The sequence below is a fragment of the Schistocerca cancellata genome, chromosome 4 (genome assembly GCF_023864275.1).
Source record: "Schistocerca cancellata isolate TAMUIC-IGC-003103 chromosome 4, iqSchCanc2.1, whole genome shotgun sequence".
NCBI classification, from domain to species: Eukaryota; Metazoa; Arthropoda; class Insecta; order Orthoptera; family Acrididae; genus Schistocerca; species Schistocerca cancellata.
The window spans coordinates 522,973,751-522,996,902 of NC_064629.1; the positions used below are offsets into that span (position 1 = coordinate 522,973,751).

At 40.8% G+C, this 23,152-nt stretch overlaps 1 protein-coding gene across 1 annotated transcript in view; it reads right to left on the reverse strand.

Moving 5' to 3' along the window:
* LOC126183298 (lisH domain-containing protein ARMC9-like) overlaps positions 1-23,152 on the reverse strand; it is a 242,578-nt gene that overhangs the window by 108,592 nt on the left and 110,834 nt on the right. Inside the window, exons 9-10 of the mRNA XM_049925137.1 lie at positions 22,149-22,480; positions 260-482 (exon numbers count right to left, since the gene is read on the reverse strand). Of these exons, the coding sequence (XP_049781094.1) occupies positions 260-482; positions 22,149-22,480 (555 nt within the window). The remainder of the gene's footprint in view (positions 1-259; positions 483-22,148; positions 22,481-23,152) is intronic.

Here is a 23,152-nt window from a genome sequence, read left to right on the forward strand (position 1 = left end):
GTGTTTCACAGGTAGAAAACATTCTCGAAGAATACATTCCAGTTTTTAGTGGCACTACTAAAGCATACATGCCATAAAAACAAGTATGTGAATGGAGAATTAGCTCAGATACACACTGGACACTGAAAGAGTAATAACAATATGATGGCTGGATATCATTTTACTATTATTAAATACTTTAATCATAAATGGAGTTGTTCAGTGTGGTCAACAGCACATGATCTGTTATAAATACATAATGATTCTCACATTACTATACCTTAAGCAAGCTATTGCCAAGATAGGATGCAAGTATTTCAACCAATGGTCTTGCAAATGGCACACAACGCTCTCTGGCTTGTCGGTGAAGGCACAGATTCATGAACAGCGCCATGGTATACTCAAGAGCATAGGATCGCATTTGTGTTTGCTGAGTTGCTTCCAGTCTTTGCACCAGCCACTCCACTAGACCCCCATCAATCATGAATATTCTTTGTTCTCGTCTACAAATACAGAACATCAAATGCTTTCATTAAATCTCCTATTTCTGTGTACTCACTACTCCACTATCAATACTCCAATTTTAAAAAATTAAAATAATAAAGAAGAAAAAAGGAAATCTGCTACCAAACTAAACTGTGAAAGCTCTTGTATGAAGAGAAAGAAAATACTATAAAGTGAAGGACAACAAACATATAACTTTAGAAAATTATATGAGGCAAGCAGGTACTGCTAACAAAATTTTAGTATAGTGAGTTCTAGTGATTTCTCTATCAAACTGATTGCATTATTATACTAATTGAATGAATATTATAATAACTGCAGTATCTGTGTCTTTGAGTGGTCAAGGTGTACACAGGAATAACAGCAGTCGAGTAGACTGTAAATAATAACTTGTTTATTCAGGATGTAATTACAAGATGAGATAACACTACAGATTATGGAATAGCTCTGATGTAAGTTACAGGAAGAGAGAACACTATCAAATAACTCAATGAAAGGTGCATGTTGAGGAGTAGTGAGGAGTAGCAAGAAGCCTAGGTCTGCATGTCGGGTCCGCATGGATGTAAACGTTTGTCCAGGATAGGTGGCATTGGTGCATGTTAGGAGTGTGTACAGACTGAGGGACCGTGGAGCAGTCTGAGTAATCACTCAGCACGTATTCCCAATACTAACTGACTTCTCAGAGGCCGTGTACTGGCCTAAGTATTGCTGAGGCGGAGATATACTATTTCCAGGCACGTGAGTTGTGGAGGGAGATAATCCCGCACTGGCTGTGCCTCCTGTCATCAATTGCAACATCACCAGATGGTGAAAGTAGTACCTGAGATCTTGGTGATAACTAGCCATGTTGAATTTTTTGCTGTTCCACTGGCTTGATACCTGGAACTGTTCCTGCAGATGTCTATGCAGGAGCTGATGATGCCCGAGGCTAGGCCACCCACACACATGGGTGTGCTGTGGTTACTGTCCAGTCAGGATGTAGGTGCAGTGCAGACACTGCCTCTCTCCTTACTTGCCAAGATGATGAGAAGATGGGGGTAGGGGCCAGGAGGGGTGGAGGGGAAGGGGGAGGAGAATGGGTGGAGAGAAGGGTGGTGGTCATCAGAAACCACGCCACCCACAAAAAGGTGACCTGCCATGGCTCCACTGCACTGATGTGACAGAAAGCAGCAACGGGCAGACTGATCATCTATCTGTTATAGGGATGGGAACAGTGCAAAGAAAATTAGTAACTTGGTACCAATGATGAAGTAGAACAGAGCAATGTGGAAACAGCATTGCAAAACATGGACAACAATAACAGAAATTGGACATTGCCAAGAAGAGCTTGAACCTTGTCGCTAAACCACTGTCTGGAGCAGTGCCACCCTATGGAAAGGCCTGTCATGGCTGAAACGTGCAACTTGTGAAAGCGGCAGAAAGCAGCATCAGGTGGAGCTGAAGGGGACAGCTCAATGGCAAATGGGAAGAGAATGCTTTAGAGGCATAACTATCCTCATTGCAAATACAGTATCTGAGTGTGCGAGTGATCAAAGTGCACACAGAATTAACAGCAGTCAGATAGACTGAAAATAATAATTTGTTTAGTCTAGATATAATTACAAGAAGAAATAACACTACAGTTTATGGCACAGCTCTGATGTAAGTTACAGGAAGAGAAACACTACTAATTCTGTGGAAAGTATGTGATGATACCCTAACACAGTGAGGAGTAGAAAGAAGCATCAGTCTGCAAGTCAGTTCCACACAGATGTAAAGGTCTGTCCCGAATCGGCAGCATTGGTGCTGGTCAGAAGTGTACACCAATTGAGGGGCCACAGAGTGGTCGGCATAACTACCTGGTAAGCACTTCTAACAATGACTCACTTCTCAGAGGCCTAGCATTGGTGGCTGTGGTATATGCTGGGCTGCACCCCTACATATTCAGCCACCACACTTGTGGATGTGCTTTGCAGGCCAGGTATGGCCCCTACATCACCTCAGAGGATGTTTGTCAATAGAAGAGTTACTGAGTTGTTTACTGTCAAGCCTCCTGCAGTTGCCACAGTGTCTGAGGGTGCAAGCCACACTACTATGGAGTGTGCAGGTCACAGTACACAATGCTGCAGTCGCAGGCATACAGTCACATGTTCAAGTGACACCATGCAGGTAATCTTCTGCAGATGCCTACTCAGGTCATCACTCCACCCATTGAGAGCCTGTTATGCTCTGGACTCTGACCGACCAACAGCCACAACGAGTCTCCAATGCCTGCCCCTTCCACTGCCACTGCCGCTGCCTGCCAAGGTGCCGTCTTGCCCTCACTGTGAGACCCGTATAATGGTGGGTTTCTGTCAGCTGCTCTCAATGGTGCTGCTTCACAGTACCTGAATGTGACTGTCCATTAGTTGATCACCTCATGGGACTGGGTTGTTACAGCATCTTGCTGCTCATTAGTGGACTGCCTATGAGCTCTCTGCCTTGTGAGACTGAGTTGTTACTTATCCTCCCTGGTTCTCACCACATCAGTGTGCACCTGTTGCCACTGTTGAGTATTGACATTTCTGTTATCAAATTGTGTGGATATTCATTCTCAGAAGTTGTACATAATTTAACATGTTAATAAATAGTTGTTATTGCAAAATGTCTATCTCAATACTGTCAGTCGCACCACTCGGCTAAAGGATATTCTTCATTTTTTTTTTTTTTTTTTTTTTTTTTTTTTTTTTTTTTTTTTTTTTTTTTTTTTTTTTTTACAGATTCTTGATGTGTGTTAGTTCATTTAACTGGACCAGGGTATCTTTTTCTGTTGATTGTTCATGAGGTTTCAACCAAATGAATTTTGCTTCGTACTAGTTTGTTTTGTTGGGGTAGCATGTTCATGCTTGTTGTATTGTTGTCAATTTGGTTGCCTCAAATTTAGTAGTTCATCATTTGAAGTTCAATTCACCAAAAGTTTGTGAAATTGGTATGAATGTTGTCCATTAATTAAGGTCTCCAATGCTTTTTCACATAGTAAACATCATTTTTTTGGCAAATCAATTACAGATTCTGAAACTTGGACTTTTAGAAAACGTAGTCCCCATCATGATCAATGCATATTTGGAAATAATGTGGAAGCTTTTACATAATCGTGTTGTATCACTCTCCTGCCAACTCATAACTCATGCAGGAAGGAATGGACAACTGCCTTCAGCTCTTTGTCACTTAAGAATTTGATTCTATGTTGTTTCAAGTTGGAGAACAAATAGTAGTCACTGGGAGCCAAGTCAGGGCTGTGTGGAGGATGGTCACTGATTTCTCACCTGAATTTCATGATGAGCTCTGTTGTGATGCTGGCGACATGGGGGTGGGTGTTGTCATGATGCAAACAAACTACCTTTGTCAGCCGACCCCTCATTTTGTTCAGTATAGCCCGGCGTAACTTTGTTATTGTCTTGCAGTACCTTGCCTCATTGATTGTTGTATCTCTTTCCAGGTAGTCAACCAGCAAAATGCCTTTTCTATACCAGAATACTGAAGCCATTACCTTCCCTGATGATGGTGTTTGCTTGAACTTCTTGACATTTGTAGAACCAAGATGCCACCATTGTTATGATTGTTCCTTAGTCTCTGGCACGAAGTAGTGGACCCAAGTCTCATCCCTGATTACAACTGAATCCAGAAATCCCTCACACTCTTCCCGGTAACAGCACAGAAACTTCCAGGTACTTTTCACGGTTTTCTTTTTCTTTTTTTTTTTTTTTTTGTGAGCATTATGGCACATATCTTGTGATACACTTCAAAACATCCATCAAAATCTTGTCCATGGTAGTCTTAGAGATGTCGCCTATCAGTTTGACAATCTCTCGCACAGTCACAAGCTGACCTACAAGCAAAACTTCTTCAATTTTCATCACTGTCTCATCCAAAACTGATGGACACCTGTGGCCGGCTTCATCATGCAAATTTTTTACATCCATATGCTTTTCTCCATACACATCGGTCAACTGGCAATAGATTTCAATAGGGATGTCCCCTTAAACCAAAAATCACAGAACACAGTTCACATTTGGTGGGAATGTCATTTTTCCCTTCCATCATTAACAGTTGCTACACCAAGAATGAGAGACGCTAAGAGGTGGGGACTGCCAAGAATAGTGGTGCAGAAAAGAAGAAACATGGCACTGTTGTCAGATTTAAGCTAGTTCGCTCCATGCTCCATCCTGGCGGGAGCTCATCGGAGACCTTGCTTTATGGACAATCCTCATAATTGTTCTATCTTCTGCACAGTTCAGCAGTCTGTTCTTGGCTTGTTGTGTTACGAATTGTCTTAATTGATGCTGATGGACTGCATTATTTTTAGCAGTTATTTTGTGCACTGTTTCTACTTCTGTGACAGTTCAGGTTACAGTTCACTAACAGTGCATTTTCGCATAAGGTTTGAGTGTTCTTTTCAATTATGCCTGCCCTATCATTGGAGCTGCCTTTGTCTCAAGTCGTTCAGTTACAGGAGAAGCAAATTTATAAACTGCTGCACAGCGTAACTCAGCTCACTCAGATTGTGACTGCAACGGCTGCATCTTGGCAAGCCCCTCCCGCATTTGCACTGAATTTTTTGGTGTTTGACAGCCAGAAAGAGGACTGGGCCTCATACCATCAACAGTTGAAGATGCACTTTATGGTGTACGGTGGCGTCCAAGGTACACAGCACAGTGCTCACTTTATTCCAACTATGGGTACAGAAATCTTTTGTTTGTGTTGTCAGTTTTTATTTGTGAAACAGTTACATGGGCATTTTGCTAGTGTCAGTTGCTTCTGGACAAACTGTGTGGATGCTATGTCCTTGGTTATGACAGACAGTCTTCCCCTTGGTATTTGAGTGAGCATCATGATGAATGGTGTACAGACTGGGCATCCATGAGTTCATGTGTGGTGAGCTGGACCACCATCAGTCAAGATGGTTATAATGCTGTCGTTCTATGCAGCACTCCATTTCATGTTCACAGAGTTCTGTGACAGAAGTCTCTATGTCATTGGCCCAGCCCCTGCCAGTAACACCATCCTATACCACCCAGTTAGATGCGCATTTTGCTAGTGTCAGTTGCTTCTGGCCAAACTGTGTGGATGCTATGTCCTTGGTTATGACAGACAGTCTTCCCCTCAGTATTTGAGTGAGCATCATGATGGATGGTGTACAGACTGGGCATCCATGAGTTCATGTGTGGTGAGCTGGACCACCATCAGTCAAGATGGTTACAATGCTGTCGTTCTTTGCAGCACTCCATTTCATGTTCACAGAGTTCTGTGACAGAAGTCTCTATGCATTGGCCCAGCCCCTGCCAGTAACACCATCCTATACCACCCCTGTGGTCACCGGCCATGTCGTTTTCGATCCTTCCATCACTGACACCAGCAATCTCATCACTTCTGTTGTTGGCAGCCCTGTTGATGACACTGCCAGTCTTCTTATCAGTCCAGTCATCACCAGCCATTCTGTCATCATCAACTGTGTTTATGATGATGTCAATTTTCTGCTAGTCAATCTTGTCATCACAGGCCCTGTTGTGGCCGGCCCTCCTGATGTTGCCAGCCTTGTCAAAACCAATGCCAGCTATCTTGTCAGTACGCTCATCACCAGCCCTGTCATGGCCAGGCCTCTCCAAGGCTGAGGCCTCCGTGGTCAACCCAACTTTCCCCATTGGTGACGCTGTAGCCACCCCATGGCCATTCCCAATGCTGCTGCCACCCTGCTGCCAGTCTCATCATCCCTGCTGGCACTGCTGATCCAGTCATGTTTTTCCAGACCTTACATTGCATCTTCATGGAAATTTTGCAACAAGCCCTGCCTATGCCTGGCCTTCCCTACCGTCACCTGCAGAGGCTGGTTGCCATTTGCCAACGTGGGCACGGCATGCATGTTTTCATGGAATTACTTTTTATGTTGTTTAGTGACTTAGTTCAGCATATTTATGTCCCCTGCCCTGAGATTTTGGCAGTTACTGTGGAACATTTATGCACTGTTTCTATTTGTGTGTCTCAGATGTCGCTCTGCGTACACTGTATGCTCAGCAGTCTTATTAGTTATATGTTGCATTCTTATTCAGATGTTTGTATAATTTCTGGGATTCTTTTTTTACATAGTGTTTTAGTTATGTTCAGTGCTTGTTGAATCCAAGGTTGTGTTAATGTATTGAGGCATATGTTGGTTATTTCTCAGGCACACATTAAACCACTGGCTGATTCTTCTGTTTCATTCCAGTTTTTAGGACAATCTGTGCTGGTGGCCATGTTCTGTCTTCTCCTTTGGGTGCTATGCTTCTCTGGGATGGATGCACCATCTCTTTTTAAGGGAGAAGGATATCATATATGCAACACTCCACACCTGTATCTTTGGCCACCTCACTTACTGAGATGCTTTGTGGAATACATGTGGCCCCTGCATCACCTTAGAGGATGTTTGTCTATAGAAGAATCACTGAGTTGTTTACTGTCAAGCCCCCTGCAACTGTTGAGCTGTGCCACTACAGTGTGTGCAGGTCACAGTACACAGTACTGCAATCGCAAGCACCTACTCCTGTCCAAGCAGTCATGTGTGCATGTGACACCACGCACATGCCCGCCCAGACGTGGGAGATTCCTGCGTTGCCAGTTGCACGTGCCGCAAACTTACGTTTAGGGGGGAGCACGCAGTTTATGACGTAAAGCCACAATGGCCGCATTAACCCTTTCACTGCTACAGAGACGTGCTCCCCGCATTCCACGCTGTGCGCGATTTTGTCATCACTGCACTGCTCGCCTGTGCAGACACATGGTGTTCCGACTGCTCTGACACACTTATCATTCGATTTCACAAAAACTATTTGGCCCAAAAATTTGATTTTTACAAATCTTCTTGACTGATACCTTCCCCTCATAAATGACTTAATTTTGTTTTGATGTTCAACACAGTTATTGTGCAGCATTAAATGTAGTAAACCACTGCACGAAATTTTGAAGAATTTGCAGAGGTAAAAGTCCATAGGGTATACTTTCGGTATGGTCGATTTCAGTTGCCACTAGAAATTTCAAAAAATTACATTCAAATGAATAAAATTCAAGAAGTAAGACACTTCGATATTGTTTTTAAATAAATAAAATATGAAGCACAGAACTAGGTTTGAACTTGGAACCTTTGGCTTAGCAGCCAAACACTTTTTTCTTTTTTTTTTTTTTTATTCCACAAAAACAGTAACAAAAATGGCTGCAATTAAATGACATAAATAAGGTGACATATAATTGCAGTCATTAATTACAGCATTCAAAGACTGAGTCTTTAGCAGTAGCAAAATTTAGCACCTTCACTGTCACCTTCAACTGGTGGCAGTTCAGCATGCACATTTCCTTCTTCTGCAGCCGGTTCCTCATCATCATTTCCCAGACCTAAATTAATCATTCACTAAATCCTTGATGTGTGATCCTTCCAGGGTCAATTACGTGGACAGAAGAGCAGTCGCGAACAGCGACATCGCAAAATACTTCACTGCCTTGTTATTTTTGTCAGTTCCAGCCTTCTAAATGAATCCATAGGGAGCTCAAGATCTTCCTAACCATTACGTTACCACAGCTCATCACTTAAAATGATTCTTGGAGGACTTTAAACTAGGATGCAAAATACCGACAAACACTGTTGGTATGACTATGAATTATTCACGTTTCGTCAAAGTACAATAGGAAATAAACAATTACCACTGTTCTTTATTGCGAAAAAGTGGTTAGTGAGAATGATACAAAGGCCTTTAATTGCTATCGCCTGACTTAGGAGGCTTATTGCTTGTTTGGTTTAATTAATTAATAGAATATGAAGCAATTGGTATAAAGAATGCTTTTTCCAAAGTTTCTATAAAAGAAATTCTGCTATCAAGACATTGCTTTCATTCAGTTACTTTATTTATGACTGAACGTTTCTAAAACTGAAGACACTCGTCCGTGCTCTGTACTGCAGTCGACCTCTGGCAACGTCGTTCTCTATTCATTGGGTGACTGTGTTTTGTGACGTCAGATGCGCATAACGAACCTAAACTCGGCTGCCGTCATAAATGATGTGCACTTTAGTCTCTAATGCCTGCTGCTGCCACTGCCTGACAAAGTGTTGCCTCACCCTTGCCGTGAGCCCCATATGATGCTGCACTTCCGTCAGCTGCACCTAAGTGCACCACTTCGCATTATTTGCATGTGACCACCCATGAGTTCATTGCCTAGTGGGACCATGTATTTATGGCATCTTGCTGCTCATGACTTGGCTACCTACGAGCTCCCTGCCTCGTGGGTCTGAGTCATCAGTTATCTTCTCTGTTCCTTCCTTTGCCATAGCGTGCACCTGCTAAGTACTGTTGAGGCTCAACATTTCTGTTATCAAGTTCTCGGGACTATGGTTCCCAGAAGCTGTACATAGTTTACTGATGTTAATAAATACTCAATACTGTCAGTCACACCTCTGGACTAAAGGATACTACAATGGCATGATCAACCACCAAATCTATATTCAAAGAAATAAATAAATTATTTCCAGTGCCTTTTGTTTACATTCCAAAAAACGGGGTTCTATGGACTTAGTAGTTGTCCCATTAATCCTACACTTCAATTGCAGAGCTCATTTTTTCTGCCTCTGTTGCCATATGATCCCAGCTTTTGAAGCACCAGTGAGTGGTTAACAAGATATAAAGCATTACTTAGATCAATGAAAAGTCAACAAGAAAATACCTTTTGATTGGAGGATCTAAGTGTGTTGTCAGTGAAACAGAAATGAGTTATTTAGTGAAAAGCAAACAGGCATGTTTAAAAGCAGATTGTTGCTTATTCTTTACTGATCAGACTAAGGCCTTCATCAGCTGCTGAAACACACCGGGGGAGAGAGGAGGGGCTGCCTTTGATGGCACAGAAAATGCCACTGACAGGACTAACACCTACTCTATTCCTTTCACTGGCATTTTCTATCTCAGAACCTTCAACATCGCAGCACGTTAGCAATCGTTGGTTAATATATTAAAAAACTAAAAACCTGCCTTGATTGCGAAAAAAGCACCTAGTGTTAAGTGTTAACCCAGGTTTCGGTGTTGATAACTACACCTTCTTCAGAACAACAATAAAACCCACAAGTGCCTAAGAAGACCTTTGTCAATGATTAAAAGAACACCATAGCTATACATTTATAAATGAAAAAGAAAGGGAAACACAAACAGTACACGTGTACAAAGTCAAAACCATTACTTAACTTAATGGTGTACGTTCCACCTCACACCGGCTTATGTTCGATGGGCCATGACCCGCCATAAACTGCAGCTACAAACGATCGCTCACTTACAAGCCTGACCCGCTATCTATGCACATGCACAAGACAAGGGAAGTTACTCGAATGTGCATGCGCATACGAATACGAGAAAGTTTATACATGGTCCAAGGCTAAATAGCCCATATATTCCTAACCGTGGATCAACGTATATCAAAAAATGAAATGGATAGAACAAGAGATGAGCTAAATAGGAGATGAAACCTAAAAATAACCACACATGGTTGCTTATGCTTGAGGTGTTCAACGGGCTAAAATCACCTTCATCGTAAAAGGAAATGAGGATAAAAAGAAAGAAGATGAACAGCTTGACCAAGCGCGCTCGCCAATCAGCGCGTGCATGTGATAATCCCCAGATCATCAGATTTACAAGTATGAAGAACAAAGTAAAGGTGCGAAACCTTCAAACATTTTCTATTTCTTGGTAGGAGTTGGTCATTGAGGATATTGTCTTTAACATGTTGCAGATGCTTAAAGATCTGCATTTCTTCCAAAACATCCAGTTTTAAGCCCTTCACCTTGGTATGAAGTAACTCGATATTAACTGGAGGGCACAAGGTGTTCTGCATAAGTAGAGCCCTTAGTACAGTCATCGCTTCTAGTAGAAAGCAGGTGCAGGTTCTGATGGTTTGAGGCAGCACCACCAGAACCAAATTTGCGCTTGTTGTTTGCCCCATGATTCCGCTGCTTTTCTCCCCCAGATTCATGGCTACATGGACCGCGTGGCCTTCACAACTGCCTGCTGGTGCTACCAGGGCACCCCAGGAGGAGCAGATGGACAATGTGCCCTCATCCCCGCCATCCCCACTCACCAAGCACATGGACCTGGGCCCGCCATTGCCATCGCTGTCACCAACATCAGTTTTCCAGAGGATGTCCCTGATAGCTCGCAAGCCAGATGGTGGAGTACAGTCGGAAGTACCCCATCCTCTATAGCAACAACTTTTGGCCCATCTCTACATCAAGTGTCTTGCTTCTCTCGCCATTGTTGTTCACAGCCTCACTACATGACAATGGTGCGACATTTCGTGGGGACAGAATGTGCTGGCATAAGCTGGCGCCAGCACACCATGCAGCATGAGTTACCTCTGGGATCAGTTCAACACTACATACAAAGAGGGCATACAAATTATAACTGTTTGTTGTCGATAGTCACTCCACTGCAACATTTTTGGCCTGGATGCCTTCTATATGTTTCAGTTCTCCATTACTGACAAGGTGCAAGTCATCTCAGACACCGAAACTGGCCTGGCAGTGACAGATTTCCAGGTGCATATATCCTTACATCCACATGCTGTGCCGCATTTCTGTCAAGCCCATTTCTGTCAGGCCTGCCCTCTTCCTGTCTCCTTATGCACAGCCATTAATCAAGAACTCAATTGTCTCCAGGTATTTGAACCTGTTAAAATCAGGGCTTAGGCCACACCTTGTCAAGAAAAATTCAAAGCCACATCCTCAGCTGGTAAAGTCATGGTGAGGTCCTTCTGGGCCTCTGAAGGGATTATTCTCTTTGATTTCCTCCCTCTTTGTGGAACAATCAACTCTGAAGTGTATTGTGCTATCTGCATGATGATCCAAGGCCACACTCAAGTCTGTGCACCAGAGAGTAGCTCACAAAACTTCGATGGAATGTTCTTCTTCATCCGCCCTACAGCCCACATCTTGCACCTTCCGACTTCCATTTGTTCAGCTCAATGAAGGGTGCACTCCATGGGAAGCAGTACATAGATGATGGAGAGGTTACTGATGCAATAAGATGTTGGCTCTGATGCCAACCAGTAGAGTTGTCATATACAGGCATGCAGACCCTGACAGTAAGGCATTGATGGAGATTATGTTGAAAAACAGGGTTTTGTAGCCAAAAGAGTGGGGAATAATATGGTGTATTGGAATCCTGAATAAAACCAACTTGCTTTCAGAAAACAGAGATGCTTTAATAAAAATGATGAAAACATTCGACTGGTCCCTAAAATATGCTGGTCAACAGCATATATACAGTGTGTTTTTCCCAAGAGTCATCAGGCACATTTTCTCTAATACTTCAGCAATATTTGCACTTCCAAGTTAGTCTAGTGTTTTGTTTTATTGATAAGTATTAACAGGGACAGTAAAACTCAAAGAATAAATAGCAATCCAGCAGCAACGCAGTAGTGCTGTGTGCTTGGCAGTAGCAGTCAATGCAGGCCACAGCACTACTGTATTTGCTGAAGTAATCGTTATTCATCATGTGTTACTTTCCCTGTTAATACACACTGATTAATGAATATTGCACTAGAGTAATCTCGGACTGCTCTGTTGAATGTGCATGTAAAATTCCACTTTGGAAATCATTTTCTTTTTATCGAAGAAGCAAACTGTTTTCATTCACCCTGAGCATCTCATGAAAAACATAATGAGTGCTCTTTGTCTGGGCTGACTCAGGCTACACAATGGAAAACTTAAACTGCAAATATCTGCCAAAATACCAGACACAATAGTCTGATGACTCTTAGAAGAGACACCCAATCTATATATATTTCATCATTGAAGAAATACACTGTCCAGTCACATTAATGTGACCACCTGTTAAAAGCCTGAATAACCTCCTTTTGCTATATGGACCACTGTGAGGCATACAGGAAGAGTGTCAATGAGATTCTTGAAGGCACTGACATATGAGGGGCCATGGCAACATGGCCAGTTGCATTAGGTTTCTGGGTGTTTGGTGACCAGTGGCATATGGTAAACTCATCATGGTGTGCTTCAAACCACGCATGTACACCACAATCTGTGTGACATATTGCATTGTCCTCCTGGTGGATGCCATGGCCCCCAAGGATAAATGTGTACCTGTATAGATCTATTGTGCTTTCCAGAATGACATGATCACCCAGAGATACTATGCACAGACATAGAAAAAGCTGTAATAGTTCCAAATAAAGCAAATAAAAAAGAGCATTTTTAAAGATAATACTGAGATATCTAAATTTTCTTCTAGCTGAGCCAAACTAAGAAAACATTCAGAAAAATGTTGATAGAATGTTAGAATGTACGTGTGTTTCCAAAATATCTTCCTTTACTATTTTAATTGAACTTCCCGTCCTCAAAGCAAAATATTAGATGTTAAGAACAAAAAAAATGGATGACAAGAGGCATTAAAATTTCTAATGAAAAAAAAAAAAAAAAAAAGAAAACAGATTTCTGCAGTAATGCTATAACAAGATATAAAGTTTCTCAAGAATTTGATGCCTATTTTGAAATCTACAAAAAGATATACAGTATGGTGATCAGGCACTCAAAAATGTTACACAATGATAGTCTGGTAAGGAACTCATCAAACAAACTGACAGTCATGTAGAAGGTTGTCAAACAAGAAGGTTGTAGTGTACTGTCAAAACAAGAATTTATCGTTTTATGTAATCTATATGATAGATCCAATGTAAAGAACCAATCATTTATTTTTCCAAAAAGGCTGTGACCAAAGAAACACCATGTGTGACTGTGCCCTGTGGAAGATGAGGTGAGACATTGCCAAGAAACAAAAATTCCCCCTTGGGGAACTTCAAAAGATTCATCATCTTGACAGCCAACCATAATAGCATCATGAGATTTCAGTAGTAATAACCTGTGTTGGTTGGCCATTTATGATCATAATCTGTTAGCACCACAACATGGTAGTCCGAAGAAAGACCCATCACCAACTTGCCCAATGATGGTTAGATTATCGTATTTTTCCTGGGGTGATGGATCCACGTTTCCACTGCTTGGTTTGCTCCTTTGCCCTGAGGTTAGTGACACACTCAGCACTCATACATGGTGATTAGGTTGTTAAAGAAGTTATCAGGATTGGTCTGACACAACTGTAACATTTCTCTTGCTGACTTTTTGGACAGATGTGAGAAGTCACAGTACCCAGCAGTTGAAAATTTGTCATTTTCAAAATGTCATACAAGATGTTGAAACTGATCAAACACTGAATTCAACTTTTTTTCACTATTGCCTCAATTGTAATACACTTGTCTTTGAGCATCAGGCACTCTCCTTCTCATGCAGTTCCCTGTTCTTCAAAGAGAGATGGTCAGCCACCTTGTTCTTCTTCATTCAGACTTGTTTAGGCACACTGGAATCATCTGTGCCATCTAACCAGTGTCATATGATGGTGCATTGTTCCCATACACCACTACAAACTCAGCACAGATTGCTGCAGCATTGTGTCCTTCAAGTGGATAAAACAAATTTCTGCAAAATATTCCACTTTATCAATGAGCTGTGCCATTTTGTTTTGGCTCCTCTAATGGTGTGCAACAGTACAGCGGAGGGATTTTCAGTGTGTAGCAGAACAGCAGATGCGTACTTGCATACAAACAAAAAAATTAATTACTCAACTTTTTTTCCAAAGTGATGATTAAACCATGACTACTATCCCTTGTATGTACTCTCTACTTTGGTCACCATCGGTTATTTTGCTGCCGAAATAGCAAAACTGATCTGCTACTTTCAGCATCTCATTTCCTAACCCAATGCCCTCAGCATTGCCCAATATAACTCAAGTTCACTCCATTGCCCTTACTGATATTCATTTTACAACCTCTTTGCAAGACACTGCTAATTTTTCCAACTGATCTTTTCCTTTAGTAATTGTTCAGTGTGCAGATTGAATAGCATTGTGAGTAACTGTTCAGTGTAGAGAACGAATAACACTGTGGATATGCAACAACCCTGCCTAATTCCTTTCTCAACTACTGCCTTCCCTTCATGTACTTCAAGTCTTATAACCACTGTGTGTTTCTGTACAAGTCATAGATAACTTTTTTCCCATGATCTTTAGTGCAGCTATCTTCAGAATTTCAGAGAGTGTAGTCCATTCAACACCAACAAAAACTTTCACTAAATCTACAAATGCTATAAACATAGATTTGCCTTCCTTCAATCTATTTTCTGAGATAAGTCATAAGGTAGTATTGACTCACATGTTCCTACATTTCTCCAGAATCCAAACTGACCTTCCTGAGGCCAACATTGACCAGTGATTCCATTCTTCTGTAAATAATTTGTGACAATATTTTGAACCATGACTTACTAACCTATTTATTCTGTAATTTCACATCCATCAGCACCTACTTTCTTTGAAATTTGAATTAATACAGTCTTCTTGAAATCTTCCAAATATTTCATCTATCTCATGTATCTTGCATTCCAGGTGGATTGGTTCCATTATGACATGTTTTCTCAAGGAACAGCATTACCCCCTTGTAACCCTAATTGTATTGGCTCAGTCATATGTAATGCAGTGGCAGATTTTGGTTCATTGGTAGGTTACTGGGGACATTCAGTCTGTCTACAAAGGAGATTGCTTACAAAACACTTATGTGACTCATTCCAGATGTGTGTGAAACCCATAACAATGGAATGTCATCTACTCCAAGTGTTCATTTTGATTTGCATCTTTCAGTGCTCTGTCAAATTATTCTTCATTGTGTCATAGCTCCAATCTCCTCACCATCTACCACCCTTTTCAAAGTATTGTCTTCAATTTTGTTTCCTATGTATAGGTCGATATATTCCTTCCACCTTAAGTTTTCCCTTCTTTTCTTAGTACTGGCCTGCTAACTGAGTGCATAAGGAAGAAAGCATTAAATATGTAGATGAATGATCCCATAAACTCTCTTTGTAAACACAGAAATAAAAAAACTTATTCCTGGATGGTTGGGGAGGAATTTGAATCCCATTTTTCTTACATAAAGTCAGTGTCTCAACCAATGTAACACCTCAATAAGTAGGTAGCCTTATAACAAATGGTTGTGATAAGTGTAGACAAGAAACGCAGATCCACCAAGATTGAAAATGGTATCAGTGACAATGATGTTCTTGAAGCAATAATGATTACCAAAGCACAAACGTCAGCTTAAACTAGCACAAAGCATAGATCACACCCATATAAAAGAATAGCAGAGAAGTGATACACACAGCCACAATTCAATAATATTATTGACATATATTTGTTGTAGAATCTTAGAACATATTCTGAGCTCTAATGTAATGAAGTATCTTGGATGGAAAGTTTAATACCACACTCAGCATAGGCAGCAAAAGATCAGTAGCCTTCAGCACACAGTGACAGAGCACCAGGCGGAGCAAATAACAGTTCCGAGTGGATAGTAACAACAAAGTTAATGCAGTGAATGGCTGGCTAGAAAGAGGCCCAAAGACTACAAGGTTATTATAAGCAAACAAGATCAATCAGTCACTGTATCAAATGGCATGGTCTAAAGGCTTCAAGTGATAACAAGCATATGGCAGTATGTGACTGCATGCAAAAATTGAAGTATAGACTTTGCCAGAGGGTGTGCCCACTGTATGTTTCGGTGTTACCATCTGTGGAGCCACAATTAACTGTGTTTACTTATCACCCACAGTATCTCAGACCCATATCAATAGTGTGGAATTTTAATCATTGTCAGATACAAGAGAGAGCCATCAACAGAAGCAGAAGTAACTTCAGGTACACCCCAGGGAATTATATTGGGACCCCTGCTGTTCATGTTGTGTAGTTATGACCTTACAGACAATATTAACAGTAACCCCAGGCTTTATGAAGATGATGCATTTATTTATACTGAAGTACAATCTGAAAATCTCTGCACAAATATTTGCTGGATCTTGACAGGATATCAAAGTGTTGCAAAAAGATTGGTAACTTGCTTTAAATATTCAGAAATTTAAAACTGAGTACCTGCTAAAATGAAGAAATATAGTATCCTATAAGTACAGTACCAGTGAGTTACAATAGGATTCAGTCAAATCATACAAATACCTAGATGTTACTATTTGTAGGGATATGAAATGTAATGATTGCATAGGCTCAGTCATGTGTAAAGCAGACAACAGACTTTGGTCCACTTGTAGGATCCTGGGAAAATTCAGTCTGTCTGCAAAGGAGATTTCTTACAAAACACTCGTGTGACTCACTCTAGAAGTGGGTGGAATCCATACCAAATAAGACTAACACAGAATGTTGATAGTATACAAAACAAAGGTGGAATAAATAGTCACAAGTTTGTTTGAACCACTGAAGAGAATCATGGAAGTGCTGAAGAACATGAACTGGCTGAGCTTGAAGACAGACTTCAACTATCGCATGAAAGACTACGGTATAATCCCGATTTTACATGACCTCGATTTAGCGTAAACCCCCATTTAATGAAAGAAATTTCAAGTTCCAAAAATTATTCCACAAGTGCAATGCAATTTTATATTCAATTTAACGTAATTCGCATTACGACAAAACCCGCATTTAGTGTTAGGAATATTACATATTGAAAACAATACAATAGTGGCATTTGCAGCCCAAATGCAAGTTGCACTTTTCTTCCAGTTCTCGGAATCCAAAAAACCACCTGCAGTTTACATTCAGGTGCAAAGCCTAAGAAATTCCGAAAAATGCCGCTAGTTGTCACCGTAAGCACTTGTGGCCTTTATTGCTGTTTTTTGCCACTAGAAGCCACCGCAGAAGCCATTGTGTTAGTTTCAAGTAATGAATGTTAAGGTATTTTTTATCATGGGCAAATTTAGCAATTTTTCAAATATTCATAGCAATTAAAAATCCAGGATTTTAAAGGGAGCTGCAATTGGGCTTGAAAAATACAGGGAAAAACTTGTCGCATTTCAGTGCTACATCATCAAACTGCGCACCGGAAATTCATGCTAGATTGTACAGCCAATGTCCATAAATTGCCACCATTCATTTCATATGGAAGACTTTACTGAAGTCTGAAGTGTTTCCTAAAGATGTTATCGTATGTGCTAATGAAATTGGCTCGTTCACGGAGGACATGGTTTTAGAGTGGGTCAGACCTGTCTGCCAACTACCTTGCTAGGTTTGACACGTACGCTTGTGTTAGATTCGTACACAGGTCACTGTACACCAGCTGTGGGGAAAAAAAAAAAAGAAAAAAAAATAGCAGAGGGTAAAACGGACTTAGTTTTAATTCCAGAATGGACGACGTCCATTCTGCATCTGTTATATGTTTGTTTAGACAAACCTTTTATAGACAAGAAGAAAATATGTATACACAGTGCCTAATGAAAGAAGATAGGCAATTAATGCCTACAGGACATGTTAAGTGTGCAAGCTTGTCTCAAGCGTGTATGTGCATTAGTCAACCTTGGAAATGTCTCCCAAGTGAAACTGTTCATCACGCATTTAAAAAATACTGTATTTCTAATGCACTTGATGGCACAGAGGATGATGCTTTGTACAAAAGTAGTGACAAGGAGTAGCTAGCGTTAATAATAAAACATGAAAAATCACAACTGTGTTCCAGTATGCAGTGCATCGAGCTCACCTGCGACGTCGCTGCTCACAGCTCATGTGCTTGTAGATCCGGAATACTGTACAGTATTTCGATAGATATCGTGAATTTTCACTGTTGTCAGTGTTTTGTGATGTAATTGTAACTTTAAGAGTCCCAAATCTCTGAGAGGTAGGGCCACTTAATACTCTATCCATCATATGATGAGTCATATCTTTCACTTTTAAGTGCGGTTTGAAATTGGGGTAAAATTTATTTATTTATTTGTTGTTGTTTTTTTTTCTGAGTCTCATTTCTGGGGTGTGGCTTGCATTCGAGGTTGGCTTGCAATCGGCTAAATACAGTACTTGCAGTGGCTTCTAGCGGGATTTTTCTAAACTTCCATAGGCTTTGCCTCCAAATGCAAGCATCACGTAATACAGGCTTTAAGAACCTATGAACTCCAGCATTTATATTGGACATGATCGATCATCTTCCATATCAATTCCTCACTATATGCATGAGCAAGCTCTAACTTAGCCGACCGCAACCAAAGACTAACGATGTACAGCATGCTAACACTCATGCTGCTTTGCACGCTTGCAAGCAGCCAAGTTGTCATGGAGAAAGTGAACTTGATTTGGGAAGTGGAGAGAAATGCAAATGCGCCCATAAGTGAAATGACTCGACACCTGGGACTTGCACTGTCTTCATTGTCAGGAATATTGAAGAATAAGGAAAAGATTCTGGATCAAGAAACACAGTGTGGTTCAAAAGCAAAGCAGAGAAAAAATGGTGAAAAGTTGCAATACGAAGAAATGGAATAGAAGCTAATGGAGTGGTTCAATGGAGCATATGCTGAAAGTTTACCAATCGATGGGGCATTGATAAAAATGAAAGCATCTACGATATCAGGGAAACTTGGGCAAACAGAATTCAAAGCTTCAAATAGTTGGCTGGATAGGTTCAAAAAATGCTATCGGATAACTTGCAGGGCAGTATGTGGAGAGAGTGCTGCAGTTAGTGATGAAAGTGTTGAACACTGAAAAGAAGAGGTGCTGCCACCCCTCTTGGAAGGTTTTGAATCTCAGAATGTGTATGAAACAGGCCTGTTTTACCTACTCATGCCCTCTAAAACCTTAAGTGTTAAAGGAGAAGCATGCCATGGAAGAGTAATGAGCAAGCAGAGAATTACTGTTCTCTTATGCAGCAATGCAGATGGCAGTGACAAGCTGGATCCCATAGTAACTGGGAAGTTCCACAAACCACATTGCTTTAAGAACAGTGCTATGCTGCCATGTAAGTATTATAGCAACGAAAGTGCTCGGATGACTGCAGACTTGTTCAAAAAGTTCTTACAAGCTTTTGATGCACAAATGGATGCTAGAAACAGGAAGGTTGTTCTCTTTATGGACAAGTGTCCTGCTCATCCAACAGACTTAGGATTTCTGTGGTACGTGAAAGTGCATTTCTTTCATTCAAATTGCACTAGCACACTCCAGCCCATGGATCTAGGGATTATTCATAGCCTGAAAAGCAAGTATCGGAAAGCTCTTGTCCTTAAGGCATTTGCCTTTATTGATAGGAATGAAGTGCTTAAATTGAACATCCTGCAAGGAACGCATATGCTCACAGGAGCTTGGAAAATGGTAACTAAGGAAAACATCTCAAATTGCTTTCATAAGGCTGTATTTAATTAAACGAGCACTCACGACAAAGACGGTGATGAAGCAGTAGTGGACATGCATGACTGGGTGAGGGTATCTAACAATTTACCCATCACTTTTGATGGATTTGTGGCTTGTGGTGATGATGCCATCACTACATGCATCTGAGATGTTGAGGAAATCTGTGAAGATGAATGATGAAGATATCGAAGAAGACAATGATGTTATGGATGAAGAAATGCAAACACCGTCATTTAGTGAAGCTATTGCCAGCATGGACATTGTCCGGAGATTTGTCACAGCATTTAAAGTGAACAACCCTGTTATACGAGTAGACAGAGTAAATCAGTTGGAGATGGACATTTTGAACCTAAAATCCAACAGTGCTAAAAAGCAGACTACCATTTTTGATTACAGGTATTTCAAAAAATGAGGCTCTGTGAAAGTTGTGTAAATGTGTGTTATATACAAGAAAAGCAGCTCAATTTATTATATTACTGTAATGGTACAAGTATTTTGTGGATGTTTTAATTTTGTAGTGTGCTGGAAACTACGATCTTTGACTACTGTATTAGTGCTACAAAAAAAGTTGTAATTACACTATAGTGTGCAGGGTAAGTATCTCCTTGTTTTATTGTTGTTATTGTGTCTGGAAAAGTTTTGCTTTATATTGAAACCTCAATTTAAGGTAAACCCCCATTTAAGGTTAAAACATTCTGGTCCCCAGAAAAACGTTAAATAGGGGTTCTAATGTACTTAAAAATTTTGAGATAGCACTATTATGTGAGGAATCTAGGAATATACTACAACCAATTATACATTGCTCTGGTAGGAATGACAAAGACAGCATCAGACTAATTACAGCCTCCACAGAGACACTTAAGTAATCAGTCTTCTTGCATTCCATATGTGAAAGAAATGGAAGGACTCTTAGTACAGAGTACAATTAGAAGTACCCTCCATCATGCCTTTCACAGTGGTTTACAGAATACACATGTAACAGGTGCAGCAGTGAAATGGGTGATTTTGAAACCTGCACCAGCGACACAAATCTATTCACATCAATAGAAAAGAAGTAAAACATGAATTTACAAGGCTTGCTTGCAATTTAAAATGCCCATCACTTGAAAATGATTAACTTGTTTCTGAATTTAAGCCTTCAGTTCCTGGATGGTGTGTGGTACATTGCACTGGAAGATCTGAAATTTCAAATGACCCCCAAGTGGAAGAAATCACATGCTGGAAGGTCAGGAGCCCTCACATGCCAGGGAATGCCACACTACACTACCACTTCCTGACTGTGAATTGACATTTTGTGAAGCATTTCAAGATTTTCATGTGAGCAGTATCTAAAGTTTTGCTTGTTAACAAAGCTTGACATAAAAATTGGCCTCATTGTTCATGATCAGATTGTCACAAAGGCCAGGATTGTCATTCGTGAGCTCCAAAAATTCCTACTAAAAGCTTAGTCTCTTTGGGAGGTCACCTGCATTCAGTTTTCCCATTCTCTGGATTTTGTATGGGAGATATTGCAGTTCCTTGTGCAATATTACCCACAAACAGCAATTCAATATGTCTAGTTGCAGAGCATGCTTGCATGCAGAATGCCTATGACTTTGGCTGAAAGCTTCTTCCACTCCTGCAACATTCTCTGGTGTGCAGTAGAGTTTTGCAGTCCAACCCCTCTTTTGCACCATGTCACCTATTTCCTCAAAGTTTTGTTCCCACACTTTGATAGAATGTGCCAAAAGAACTAGGGTATGATGTGCTAGAGTGTAATGTGCATGAAATACATGCTTCGTGACCATGTAATTGTTCACCAGTCCATGATTCCATCTTGACCTAGCATCAGTATCAGGATCAATGGCAAAGGTTTGTTGTCCAAATGGCACCACTGCCATTTTCTGATTTATGACATAACACACTATTTCCAGGGTAACCAAATTGCCCATTTCATTGCCCCACCCAATAGATGTAGACTTACTAACATCAATTTTCCCTATTAAATAAAAATAGAGAACCAGTTGGAGAAGGAAGAAGATAAAAGCAGCTGGAATGTGCATCTGCTCAGTAAGCAATGACAAATTTACTCTTTTATAAATGGGACACTGGAGACCCTAAGATTTCAAAACATTACTTCCATCAGCACTTCGTACATGAGTTATTTGCCTATCGTGATTCTTACAACGAAAGGGATGCTGAGCACCTGAAAACAGGATAATAGGCAATGTGTTGGTAATCATGCTACACACACATAATAGAGAAATAGCTTATGTACATTGTGAATTCCCATGTGGATTACAACCAAACAGAGTGGAAGTAGCAAACAACATTAAAACAATAACATCAATAATAATCAGAGCCAGTAACATTAGACAATTTCTTGTTTCTAAAACTGACAAACAAATAGAAAAGTACTATGATATGAGGTTCATATATTACCTGAGTGACAGCTTTTGCAATGCGGCTAGCAGCATGTCTGTTGTGACAGTATCAACATTAACTGCTGGATTGTGACCTGAGATACATTCAATCACAGTATCAATAAGAGGGCGTCCAGCTGAACAGAGATAATCCCTTCCTGTATGAAGTGATGCCAAAGTATTTAGTAATCTTGCAGCTGCCTGCTGAAGTGGATGTGGTGTAGCTACGTCTGTCGGTATAAGCTGTGTTGCCAGTAGCTGAGACCGATTCAGTCGCAAAGAGAGAACATCATGTCGGGAATATGCTCCCAGTGCTGCTTCACGTTCCTCAAGAGAATTTTGTGTGATACGCTAGTGAAATGAAAACAATATTAGGGATATTACAATGGAGAAAGAAACTACTACTTTTATGAAACAATATGACATACACTGAGGCGACAAAAGTCATGGGATACCACGTAATATAATGCCAGGCCTTCTTCTGCCCAGAATAGTGCAGCAACTCAACACTGATCCACGCTACCACTACAGCCATCCATAAAGGGGAAAGTGTTTCCAATGCAGGATTTTGCGCATGAAATGACTCTTGAGTATGTCCCATAAATGATTGGTGGGATTCATGCTGGGCAGTCTGGGTGGCCAAATCATTTGCTCAGGGTCCAGAATGTTCTTCAAATCAATCACAAACAACTGTGGCCGGTGACATAATGCACTGTCATCCATAAAAATTCCTTTGTTGTTTGGGGACATTAAGTCCATGAATGGCTGCAAATGGTCTCCAAGTAGCTGAACATAACCATTTCCAGTCAATGACCAATTCAGTTGGACCAGATGATCCAGTCCATTCCAAGTAAACAGAGCCCATGCCTTTACAGAGTACCACCAGCTGGTACAGTGCCTTGTTGACAACTTGCATTCATGACTTCATGGGGTCTGCACCGTATTCGAACCCTACCACCAGCTCTTACCAACTGAAATCAGGACTCATTTGACCATGCATATTTTTCCAGTCATCCATGTATA